Genomic DNA, 13,704 nt, shown 5'->3' on the forward strand with positions numbered 1-13,704 from the left:
GCCCATGGGTGCCGAGATCGCTGCGGTTCCCAGCATTAGCGAAGGTCTCGCCGAGATCTCGAAGAAGATGGTGAACTTGGCGGCGTAACTCCGGGCCTTGGCGGCTCAATCAACCGAGCCGACGGCTTTCCTTGAGGAGGCCGAACCATTATACCGGCATGCGGTGGCCTTGCGTCCGCGAGGGCACGTCTTCAAGCAACACAGATGGCAGCAACACTCGGCGGTGACGCTGCAACCACGCGGGGGCGGCGTGACTCGTGGCGAGGCGCTCATGTTTCCTCTTCCGGCGGTGCCAAGTCCGGGAGTGGCAGCGCAACCTCGACCTCGCCGCTGGGACTGGCGATGGCGCCGTCGCCATTGTCGCCCTCAACGGTGGCGAAGACGACGGCGACACAACACGACTTGGGTGTCCGGTTCTCAGGCGCGATTTCCAGGCGATGCGACACGGTTTCCGCAGTTGGTGGCGCAAATTCTGGCGACAATTGGAGCAAAGCCAGGCGGCGTGCGTGCGGCTCGAGTCGCGAGCGCGATGGGTGGGCGTGGCACTCGTGCGTCGCTATGGCGCAGATCACGCCGGGTCCGCGCGCTGGTTCGCGAAGCTCGCGGCTCGATCACGGCTGCATCGCTCCTGGTGGCGTGGCCTCGTGAAGGAAAAGAGGGTAAGTTTTTTGTTCTCTTCCAGTTGGGCTGCCTAGTCTGGTATGGGTGGTTTCCACGTTGGCCCATGAAGCATAGATGGTTCTTCCTCATGTTTTGGGCCATCCGAGTAAACAGCCTTCTTTGTTGTTGGGCTGGTCAAGTGAGTAGGGCTGTCTATAACAGTATTAGTTCTTTTGTTTTCTATAACAAGCCGAGATGTAAAAGGCTTGCGAGTCTTCGTTTTGGTTATGGTATTTCGTTTGAGTCTAGCAGGGTGTGCTGCAGCTCGAGGACGAGCTGCTTAAAAAGGGGGGAGTAATGTCATGGGCTTTGGGCCGGACATCCTAGGTCCATTGAATAGGATTAGGGTTTTTTAGGATTAGATAAGGTTTGTTAGGATTAGATTAAGGAGTCCTCCATTTATATAAGGAGGGATCCTATCCCAGGTCAATTAGGCATTAGATCAAGATTTATCTTAGTGCCCATCGGCCTACCTTCTCAGTGCGACGGAGAGCGTCGCGCCGTTTAGGTTCAGGACCGTTTCTTGTTATTTCATCTACTATAATCCAATCTATCCCCATTCATCCCGATTCTTCTTCACATAATCCTTGCTCGTGACACTCAGTACCTCACAGAAATAGGTGTGAAGTGTATTTAGTTTTGCTAAACCCAGTTTCATTTTATCAAATTAATTGATCGTCATAAAGTGTACTGAATTCTCTTGTTGCACAATTTGAACAGTTTATTTTTTTCAAGATATCAACCACTGTCTCCAAAATTGGTGTAAAAACGGTGAAACATTATAACTTCCTGGAAGAAGAAAAACATGCTATTGGTTGCAACAGCGATTTTGATACTTATTCCTTGCATAATGTAATGACTCTGTTAGAATATAATAGGAACTGATCATTTAACTGAACAGCCCTCTCTACTGCAAGTCTGCAACTATTTTACAGAGTGTTCTGTAGAGCATTAGAGCACTTTCTGACCGAGTAAACAGCATGACCAGATAATACTATGTACACAATATTACAGTTCCAGATGGCTTCCAGAATTATGTCGATGAAACTATATGAGCTGTATTATTCATCGCTAATCAATCAAAGTATTTGTCAGATCATTAAAAGAAGACTATCAACATGTCCTGAAATGGCAATTATAGAGTTTGCATTATAGAAACTGAGATACAACAAAAATGAGATACAACAAAAATTCATGCAGCGAAATAACACTTAGCTTGCATTAAGAAGTTTGCAAAAATAATGCATACCTTAACCAAAAAGCTTGTGCGTTTGGATTTCATCTAATTCAGAATGTTAAAAAGAAGCACCACCTCATTGAACAGACATCAGATGAAAGGCGAAGCATTCACGGCATAACTATCCAGCAATGGAAAGAATGCATGTTGAACAAGGCTTGGTTTCAGCTTCAGTCCAATAGTAAAGAGGCCATCACCATAATGTTGGAAACTCGCCAACAAGTTGCCCTCAGTGTCAATGTAAAATAGCCATCGATCACAGCTAACCAGCACAAGCACATCCCCCTCCTGGGATAAGACCATCGCACTCCAATGATAAGCCCCACCAAGCATCCCCCTGATCTCTGGAACAGGCAATTCCACCTGGTACTTGAGAGACCAGATCTCTCTCTTATAATCCTGCAGTACCCAGATATCTACAATTGTGCATCCATCATTAGAGCAGTACATGCCGAGCTTACCATCCATGTCAAACAGATTCCCGCTATCCAATGTGCACTTCATCCTGTCAGATGGAGCGCGCATCCATCGGAACGACTCGGCTGTGGTGTCAAACACCAAAATCATATCCTGGGACCTCTGGTACCAATGCAGGCTACAATGGAGCACAACAGTTGCGCCGCTCGCCGACGTCTCAGGCCACCCGATACACCTCGGGACGTCGCTGGAGCCCAATGTGTATACATAGCAGGTATTCCTATCGCCAGGAATCAGATGTTCACTCATCAGCTCCTGATTTCGGTATAGTAGCAGTCGGTAGTCCCCAGTAGGGGGATGCTTGTAGAACCCCATGACCATGAAGCCACAAAGCAGGTGGAGCGCACCGAATTGACGCGTGATTGGGTTGCAGATGAACCACCATATTCCACCGATGGAGAGCAAGAGGAGGCCATCGCAGGAGGCATCAGCGCTCATCATGTAGCAGGTGTCATCGAGCTGGGCGACGGGCTGGAGCCGGGCTGCAGCGGCGCGGCGGTCGAGCGAAACGATGCCTAGGAGGAACTCCTCGTTGCACTTGTATCTGTCGACGAGGGGGAGGGTGGGCTGGTGGCGGTGGTGGGTGAGGAGGAAGTCGCCGGTGGAGGTGAGACGGCGCCATGCGCGGCACACCTGGCGGCAGCGGAGGAGGGGTTTGGGGGGAAGCCGTACCAGGATCTCCCAGACGACGATCTCCTCCGGGAGGCCGCGACGGCGCGGCGGCAGCCCAGTTCTCGCAGCCTTCCCCATGGTCTCCGAATCGCCGGACGGACGCCGCAGGGAGTTTTCGCGGCGGCGGAGGGAGCGGTGTCGGCGGCGGAGCTGTGTATCTTTTTTTTTTTTCCTATTGCCGGCAGGATTTTCACTGGGCCTGCCTTTGCCCTTGGGCTTAGCATCTGCCATAACAAGAGCCCATTTACAGGATTTTAAAAAAGGAATAAGTTTATCTGAGTTCCCTTAACTTATCAACGAATCCGATTTTCGTGCTTCGACCGGAAAACCAGATACAACGGGTCCCTCAAATGTCAAAACCAGTACAGATGAGGTCCCTACATGGCTAATCTGACTTGTCTTTATCTGATGTGGCACTGACGTGGCGCTTACATGGTAATTCGATCCAAGAAAATAATAAACTTCGAGCATGTCAGTTTCACACATAAATTAATAAAAAATGGTGGGGCCCACATGGGCCCCACAAGTCCCTCTCGGTTCTCCCTCTTCTTCCTTTCGGCTCTCCCTCATCCTCGCTACAGAGCGGCGGCAGGAGCATGACAGCAGAGCGACGGCGGGGCGGAGGGGTGGGCGGAGCGGTAGGGCGGCGGTGGCGGCAGGCTGCTGGCGGAATAGAGGGGCGGGCTGAGCAGCGACGGTATGCAGGGCGACGTCGACGAGAAGTAGCTCCTGCTCCATGTCAAGCGTGCATGGGGTGACCCCACAGCGCTCTCGTCGTGGATGGACGTGACGCCGCACTGCTGCTGGATGTACGTGTCCTGCGACGGCAGCGACACCGGCAGTGTCATGTCACTGTCCCTCCCCAACGTCGCCATCACCGGCACCGTCCCCAACGAACTCACTGGGCCAATATTGGAGGTAGGTCTGCGACAACTTCATTATCACAGGGGAGTTAGGGAGAGAGGAGGAAGAAGAGGCGGGTAAGAATGACATGTGGGGCCCATGTGGGTCCCACTATTTTTAATATTTTCCAAATCAATTTGACACGTAAACGCCACGTCATTGCCTTGTCATATGAAAACTGAGTCAAAATAGCCATGTAGGCGCCACGTCAGGAAAACCGCCGTCCAAACCACCATGGGACCCATATTGCATCGGTTTCGACAGTTGAGAGACCCGTTGTATCTGGTTTTCTGGTTGAAGGACGAAAATCGGATTCGCTGACAAGTTAAGGACCTCAGATGAACTTATTCCTTTAATCGATTTAATCGGTAATTTATTCGATTCCCACGTGAAAATTGAATTTTGTAGGACTAAGAGGAGTTTGCCTTGCAGAGGAGAAAATCAAATTTAAGATCAATTTGGGAAATCCTAGAAAATCCACAACTTTGCCTCTCTTCCTTTTATTTTTTTCCTCCACCTCTTCCTCCCAATTCCTTGGCTTGTGTCCTTTCTGTTCCCTCTCTGCTCTTCCTGCCATCCGGTCGTTGGCTGCAGCAGCGATCCCATGGGAGCAGCTGGTCAGCACACACAGCAGTAGGAGAAATTGGAATCCAACACACAGCAGCAAAAATCCGATCAAGGAAACAAAAATCAAACCTGCTGCTCTACAATCAGCCACCACCAGGAGTAGGAGCAGGCCGACAGGAAGGGGCCGCAGACCGCGTCCTGCGGCTGCGTGGCAGCAGCGACGGCAGCAGCGTCGACGGTGCGCAGCATCGATTGGGGTCATGGCGGCTAGGGCTTGCAGTGGCTGGAAAGTTATCGATCTCTTCCTCTTTTTTTTCTCTTTCAGTTAAAAAATAGAGGAGCTCCAACGAAGATCGAACGCTCCATTAATTCGATCACCAAGAGATAATTTGGACTCCGATTGCCATAAACTTATAGTCTACTCGCACTACTCGACAAGCTCTATGCATCCAGGGCTCCTGATCACCAATTCGAACAATGGGTTAAATAAAATTTTACGTGTTTGTTCTAATATTTCCCGAAATACACTAATTCGAAACTCAGGGTATTACATGAACACGATGAATCTACCATTTAGAGTTGCTAGAAAAAACTCAGTCTAGATCTCTTACTCGTAATAATAGGTCTAAATCTCTTCAGTAGGACGAAAACATTAGACTAGAACGAGAACACTGCAGGGTCAGGGGTTCTCCATCTTAGGGCATAGTAACAAACAAATTGTTATAGAAATTAACGTGCAATTCAATTTCCACCCCTGCATACTTTGTGCTTAGTTTTGAAAATTCTAGTAGAAAATAATACTATGAGATAAGCTTTAAGATCCTTCTCAGAGCATGACATGTTAAATAGTTGCTATCTAGAAACAATTGATCTTATAACTGAACAAGCGTTTTGAGAGGGTCTATCATCTCATAGAAACGTTTTTCTCCAAATTCTCACATGCCTGCGTGATCACCAGCCAATCTGTTAAAGTTGTAGCCTAACTGAACAAAGCATGATCAAGGGACAATTTTGAAATGGCTGAGGCGCTGAGCTCACCGGAGCGCTCGAGGAGTGGAAGCAATACAATTGACTACTATATGACTCGTTGCTCCAGATAAGATGTTTTGTCAGTTTGTCTAACTTTGAGTGCAGGGTTAATTCAATGAACGCTGCTATACGTACGATCCCAGCGTCCGACTGATGTCTGACTCTGTTACGACATCAGCAGCACATATCATATTCTGTTAACAAAGTGAGACATTTATCGTCTGAGTGACCGAGCCTTTCATTGTGGTCGTGGTCGTACACGGTAGCCGGACAACAAGGACGTATATAGACCATTTTTCTAATTGAATTCATGTCATTCCAACTTTACCTAATTAGAAAATATCACTATTATTCGTAATGTCGGCTCGGTGCCATTGGCATTTTGTCAAATTTAAACCATGCCATTATATACGTAGGTATTGACGGGGTAATCTATGTCACATGAAGTAATTTTTTTTATGTGAAACAGAAGGGGAGACTCCTACTGTGCTATATATATATATATATATATATATATATATATATATATATATATATATATATACATATACATATATATGTATATAAAACGAAAATGCAGATTTGCACTCGGGTTCACATGTACCTACAATCTACACCGTTGATGTGTTCCAAGATTCATGCTGCAAAATGTAACTAACCTTAACCAAATGAATGCTTACTATAGGTAGAAAAGATTAGGATTAGGTTGGTTCACAATATGTATAACATGTATGTTGCATTTTTTACCAAATAATTTTTTTCAATAATAATCATATATGACATTTATATATCTAGTGCATTGTATTTCTCTAACCCTTATTTTGTTTATAACATGATATTTAGTCAAAATGAGAAAACAATATATTTACTATATCACCAAATTATCATCTTGCAAAAATGATACTTCCGAAATGATATATATCCTACCATCAAAAACTACATAAACAAGGTAATTTGTATAAACAAGGTAAACTACATAAACAAGTTTTGCATACAAATACAAAAATTACATAAACAAGGCATTTTACACTTGTAAAAAATAGTATAACGTAAACATCATCCATGCTACATTTTGTTAGCACCTAATATACTTGCCCTAAGATTCGTGCAAGCTACGTATAGGGTGTAGATTGTGGATACATGTGAACTCGCATGCAAAAATCTAATATATATATATATATATCATGAAGTAATCATGAGTATCCAAATAAACAACTCGAAACCGACTCCAAACAGAAGTTAGCTAGTCAGACCATCAGGATGACCAATCCGACCGCCACCAATACTTCGGTTTGATAGGTGCATACTGCCCAGCTCCATTAAGCCAAAACTTGTTCATCGTCGGAAATACTATTCACCGCAACCCAACCAACCTGACTGGTACATGCACCCCAGTCAGACCAGGCTATCCAAACACAAAGACATCACTTTGCCAATTATCACCAAATATAAAACTAATCATCTCATAAGCCAATTGCTCATCACAAAATAATAGTCAAAAACACACTTTATTTTCACATGTTCAATAAATAAAAACAGACATAATTTGATGGGACAGCCCCTCGCCCCCCCACCAACCCCCTCTTATTATTAACTACGGTTAAACCACATAGTTCAGCCAACAATTTTAACGAAACAATGACACCCATATATACTACACTAAGAGAACCTTAGCTACAAATTTCAAGAGTACAACATCATTGTACATAGTACTCTGCTCTTTCTACGGTAGCATCGTAAACAAAAGGAGAGCTATTAGGAAGATGTAAAGATAACTTGCATCGTGCTAGACAATTAATTACAATTGAAAACAATCATTGCTACACCGCCAAATTGACCAACATAAATCAATAGCTCCAATTACAATCATATTTTTCATGGACTTAGGTACTCTTATAAACAAATTAACAAAAATATTTATGTTATTACGAGGTGGGGGACATTAAAAGCAAAGAACACATGTCTCCAATCAATAGCTCTGCATAACGGAAAGAAACAATAATGTTTGTCTACCCCCAATTTTTTTAGCCAGTTTATCCATCGTTTTGATTACTTTGTTATTAAGGAACCAATTGATTTTTAATAAACCTTTAAATCTCATATAATCCACTTGCCAATCCTAACACTGGAGTTCATGGTTGCGATATATAGAGAGCTCACTGAAAATTATCCATTTTTTTGAAGCGACCATTCAAAGTAATCCTTTTGATTTGCAGGGTTACGCATGTATCTCTAGTTGGATATGTAGGCTGTTTGGGTATCTAGTACCCGTATTCTTCATAGGAGGATATGCCAGATTTATTCTATTGAAATTACACAGCGGAAATTGCTCTTATTATTTTCCAAGGTTTTGTGCAGCCGCTGCTAAACTAGAGAGAGGGATTGGGAATTTTTGCATCAATTGTTCTTGCATTTCCTTGTTATGCCATAGATTGGGAATTTCTTTCATTTCCTTGCAAGGTATTGAGGGGGCAATAGATCCACTCATTTGTGTCGTTGAGCGAATCGACCTATCATAGCGTGTGGTCGTTGACGGCTATTATGTATCAAATTCACGCCGTCAATACCTGCATAAAATGGAAAGCATAAAACATCCCACATAATGGTAGGGTATATTTCTAACATTCTTCACAAGTGTTTGTGTATATTTGGATGCAGGTGACAAACTACCAAAGTTGAGAGAAAATAGACATGAAAAAGGAGGAGAATCAAACTCATATCAAACTTATAGAGTTTTGGACCCAAAAACCCAATTAAACACCTTCAAATGGGCCCATCTACCATGGCAATGGATTAAGGGCCCCAAAATGAGTGTCCAGGCCGAAAACCGGGGCCAACGGAGCCGGCCAGCGTTCGGCCGAACTCTAACAGAGCCCATTGGCCCAGGCCCAAGTTCAGTTCGGTAGATAATGATCTCCCAGTGTCGGTTGTGACCGTTTCCGGCGCTCTAACCATCATCAGAAGGGACACTTGGCACTAGGAGGATGAAGATGCTCATTGGATGCTTGGAAGAAACTCTATCCTCCCAAGGCACTTCCACCTATAAATACCCCTCTCCTCCCTCATTCTCACACATACCAAAGCATGAGCTGAATTACAAGAGGCTCTATTGAACTTTATTGTATACTAGATTAGGGAGAGAGTAAGGCAGAAGAAATCGGAGGAATTCCGGAGTTGTCGGTAATTCTCCTCTTACTTTTTGTACCTTGTTGATTACTCTGCTTTAATAGAATTATCATTCTGAGTAATTAAGATTTACTTCATGAGAACTATTCTTGGTTAGTACCTAATTAGCATGCGGGATCATTGTTCACTATAGTTCATTAAAATATTGTGATTACTTTAGTGAGTTATAAACACTATAGTAGTTATTAATTGCGTAGACGCGGTGTCTGGGTAATTAATTTCCGGTGATTACTTCATATCCCACGGTAGGTTTGAGGTGGGTGTAGAGGTGGTGATAGCCCTCAAATATACTACAGTCATCCCTGTCCGGGTATGCAGTAGAGCAACATTTGGGAGCAGCGGGCTGGCCAGTGCCTGAAGTATCGCATTAAGATTAAACTAAGCTTTCCGTAGATACTGTTTCTCACTAGGAAATCCTATCTGCCCTTTGCCTACATTTGCTTTGTGTCCTTGGATGAACTTGAAGAGGAGCTGAACACACACATTACCTGAGGAAATCGATACCATGGAATACTCCCAGGTGAAGTGCTACATCAGTATTGTCAGGGTTACGGATAAGATATACCCTCTATCCTTGGATATACGTTGTATACCGATACGGTATACCTACGCGTATACGGATGTTTCCTGTATGCATTAAGGAAATTTATCACGAAGTAGAAACGGAGTCCACAGACAGAAGGGAACCTACTCGGACAGGACTGGGTCGTTACTATATCGTGAGGGGTCTGATATCTCCGAGTCCTACTTGGAGATCAACTGACCCGCGATATAAAAGGGACCCCCCGGGAGGACCTAAGGCATCGAATCTCATAGCCAAGATAACCGCCACAGCTTACGAAGTCGGAGCCTACAGGAGCCAAGTCGCCGGGTGATCTAGTCGAACCAACTCGACTACGGTCTCCTCGGTATTATCGAGTTCTATTATTCCATCGAGTTCCATTATTCCCTTTGTAATATGTGATTTCCATCATATTGTCATAGGCTCTTCGGACCTTCCATTATATTTGAGAGATGAAATGAATAATTCAAGTCATCAAACAAGCATAATGAAACATCCGACGCCTCGAGAGAGGAATATTGGAGACATTGCTGGGCCGTTAGCCTGCCAGTCAACTTCAGCCTGAGATGTAGCCTGCCAGTCAACTTCAGCCTGAGATGTGCCCACCAAACCACTCGAAGGCGGCGACCAGATGTGTTACATATTCAGGAGACTTGACAAAATTGGCTAAAGATCTACAACCTCTCAAATATTCCTAACGCATACTCATGTGAATCTAGTTCCCAGGATGTGCACTAGATTCACACTTTCATCAAAAGCATGATTATACATAGCAAACACAACTAAGATGAAAAAAACTTAAGACTTACAACAACTTAATAGTTACATAGGCCGACCGGCCAAAAAGACTTATTAGAGAACAGCGGAAGCTTGACTACCCAATCACAAGCACACCGACTAGGGGTTTACCCCATTAAGTTCTCATCCTAGAAGAAGCAATCGGAACCTGCATCACTCAAAGACTAACTCTAAACCTGCAAACAAAAGGTTATATCAACAGCAAAAGTCAGTACATTAAACAAGTTAATGTACTGGCAAGCACAAGTCAATCCTATTATACTACATGTAAGGCATATATTCAAAGGAAGGCAATATGTAGTTCAATTTCAGCATAAAGCAAGTTTTGTTTCACAATTTTGTAAAGGAGTTGATGCTTCAATTAACAAAACAAATTTTAAGTTTCAATATTAAGTTCATCATAATTCCATCATAATCAAACTCTTGTTGGCATCCTTGACAACAAGTCATAATATATCATCACACTCACAACAACTCAACACATTTTATCAATTTTAAACCAAGTCACACGTTCACATTTTAAAGCATAGTCTATACTCATGACGCTTTGACACTTCACCAAAGCGCTCTTGACCGTGAGTACGGCTAATCGATTAGTTTAAAGAACTCTGCAGAGTTTGTACACCTTTACCCACATGATGTGATAGAAGCCCAGAGGCTACACTCTAGTTGGTTCAGTGCCGGCCAAGCACCCCATACTCTACATTATGAGTGCGGACTAGAGGTCACAACGAAGCCTTTACACTATATAGAATCTAGCCTTGCACCAGCACGATACGTGTTCCTCCATCCTAGGCATACTTGGAAATATGTCTAGAACCGTTAAGTGACGGGCCCACGCCTTAAACTTAACGCCGTGGTGGCGGACACAACGGGAACCCACCCACGTGGCACAATACCGTTGTATTGGACAGACTTAGTCACCTAAACTACCACGTCGGGGTAAATAGGAAGTTTCTCCGAATCATCGACTAATTCCTCAGAATTATCGACTAACTCATACACATCGGCCTACCAGAATGCTAGGCTAGTCCTAAATAGATTAATCAGCTTAGGCCATCCCATACTAGCACATGTGAATGTACGAATAACTTTAAGTTGGTGTCACAAGTTCGGTCCTTACGAACTTGGGCAAACACTCCCCCTATCGGCATGCAACTACCACCATATGCACACCACTTGCCGCCCAAGTCTAAAATCACATTTTACACATTTTAGTTCGCAAATACCCGTCATATTCATTTTATTCCAGCAAAGGTTCACATATGAAAATCACATTTTAATTATAGATGGAATGAGCATTTGCATATTTCTAAGCATGGCTAAGCAAGTAGTTGCACATAGAGCATATATAAACCCATTTGAGCATAAAGAGTGTACTCTAACCATTTCTAGGGGTTCAAACAGCAAGAGGATCAATTAGTCAAGGTGGGGTATGCAGCAAATAGGTCATAACTACGTTAACCCAATTTCAAATACCGATATAGTCTAATTTTACATGCAACTTTGCAAACAAACATTTTCATTCCTCAAATCATGGGATTCAATGTGTTCAAAGGATGGGAGGAGAAAACTTGCCTTAATCAGAGAAATGTTAGCACCTAATGCACTCCTTCACCGATTATGCAATTATCTAGATAAAGGACACGTTATGCAATTAAACACCGAAAGAGCTGAAAATCCAAAATGCTCCAAAATGCATGATTTATGCACAGTGATTAGGTACTGGTCTTAAAATGAATTTAGGTGAAAGAATTTTTATTTTATCTTATTCCATTTGGGAGTTATGAATTTTAGAAGTTTTATCGGTTTATAGTAGTATAGTCTTAGGTAGTGTCACAAAATACTTTTGCAAAGTGATTTTTATTAGATTAGACTTCACAGGGGTGTGGATATGTGTTTTCTAAGACTAACGCATTTGGTTTCACAATTTTTGGATTTATAATGAATTCTTTATGCATTTTACAAGTTATAACGTGTTATAGGTGTATAGTGTTTTATATGTGCATGACTCTAGAGTTGTAGGTTCAGAACATGCTACCTCCTGTTTAAGTTGAATAAAAGAAGTAATTTGGTTAACTAAAACATTTTTAGTTCACATGTTTATGGGTTTTACTACTATGGTTCATACTTTATAAACTAGGGGTGCTCTGATCTAGACTAGCAATACATTATATTAACCTAGAAATTATTATATGAGCTAAGTTCTTCTAAGTTTTAGTGGATGGGAAAGGAACTATGGCTCCACTGTTCTAACAAGTTTTATTTAGGTTTATTCATAGCTAGAGTGCATTATAAATACTTCTACACATATATTTTGCTTAACCAATACTAAGTAATTAACTTCTAGGTTGTCTATTTAAAGATTAGAGCTATCATTTGTAAAAAAGGTGTCATATTTTATTTTACTATGTTTAAGCTCACTATTTGCTGGTTCTATAGAAACTTGGTTCATTTCATTTGGACTAAAAATGAATTTTCTACAAATCTTACAAATTAAAGGCTGCTTTATGTTGGTAAATCCTTACATGAATATTTAGAGACTTGTACTACACAGTAAGTATATAATCTGGGAATACACATTTTGATGATTCTACCGAACTGAAGTTTACTAAAATTGAAGCTAAGTTGAATTTTATATGAATTTCTAAAGTTCAGCTTATCTAAAACTAGTCATTTTAAAGATAATAGTTTTAGAGGCTTTTGATGCAAAGTAAGTAATTACTTTTATTTCACCTAATCAGAGAGTGCATGATGATGAATTTTTAGAATTTGAGTTTGTTTCAAAATGAGTTGAGATGAATTTTCTATGCATTTTATAAATTTGTATATGCTTTATGTATGACTTATCTTAGATAAATTTTAGAGGCAAAGTTTGTACAGTGAGTGTAAAGTTTTATATTTATAAAATAGAGTTCATAACTTCATAAATCAACAGAAACTTGAATCACTTCAAAATAAGCTATATTTGATTTCTTATGGATTTTACAAGTATGTGCATTTTTCTGTTAAACATATATTTGTTTGGGCATTTTCTTAATTTTTCTCCAGATTCTAAAGGATGGGGTCCACATGGCTGTGAGGGACTAATATGCAAAAAGACCATTGAGGTTTCTAGGAATCAACCCGCAGTCCTAGGCCCATATGTTAGTGTGTTTCTACAATTGTAAACGGATCCCTGCACTTAATCTAATTCACGGGAGACATCCCTCTGCTCTAGGCAGAGCTGAGCTAGCCATGGCTGAGCTCGATCTCGAGCTCACCAGCGGCAAACGGTTGCTTGTTTGAGGTTGAGGTCAAAAGATAAAATGAAGATCAAGCTCTCGCAATTCCATTCCTCTAGTTTTCTTGGTTACGGGACATCGGAGTAGCGCCGATGGCGAGTGTGAGTGGAAGGTGTTTTCGGGTGATGGTGCATGTGCATCTACAGTCATGTATTGGATAAGTGGGTGCATGCATGTGAGTATTTGAGGTTCATGGGTATATACCATGGTGTTGGCCGGAGTTGATGAGGTCCGGACGATGGCGGCAGCACACGAAAATGGCTTGGCGACGGCGCTTCACTCCGGGATGACGTCGATGGCTTGATCTACCAATCCATCTGGCATGCATG

The 13,704-nt window shown here is 42.5% G+C and overlaps 1 protein-coding gene across 1 annotated transcript; it reads right to left on the minus strand.

The window, feature by feature from the left end:
- Positions 1–1,732: 1,732 nt before the first annotated feature.
- LOC4335129 (F-box protein At5g49610) lies at positions 1,733–3,247 on the minus strand. The gene is made up of 2 exons (XM_015779173.3): positions 1,910–3,247; positions 1,733–1,783 (listed from the first exon to the last, which is right to left on the minus strand). Exon 1 carries the CDS (start codon positions 3,122–3,124, stop codon positions 1,988–1,990), a length of 1,137 nt encoding a protein of 378 aa, XP_015634659.3. The 5' UTR covers positions 3,125–3,247; the 3' UTR covers positions 1,733–1,783; positions 1,910–1,987.
- Between the last annotated feature and the right edge of the window lie 10,457 nt (positions 3,248–13,704).

Source organism: Oryza sativa, chromosome 4 (assembly GCF_034140825.1).
Source record: "Oryza sativa Japonica Group chromosome 4, ASM3414082v1".
Lineage (NCBI taxonomy): Eukaryota > Viridiplantae > Streptophyta > Magnoliopsida > Poales > Poaceae > Oryza > Oryza sativa.

Bases quoted from the DNA above. Each gene is read 5' to 3' on its own strand.
- LOC4335129 (XM_015779173.3), bottom strand. From the start codon at position 3,124: ATGGGGAAGGCTGCGAGAACTGGGCTGCCGCCGCGCCGTCGCGGCCTC.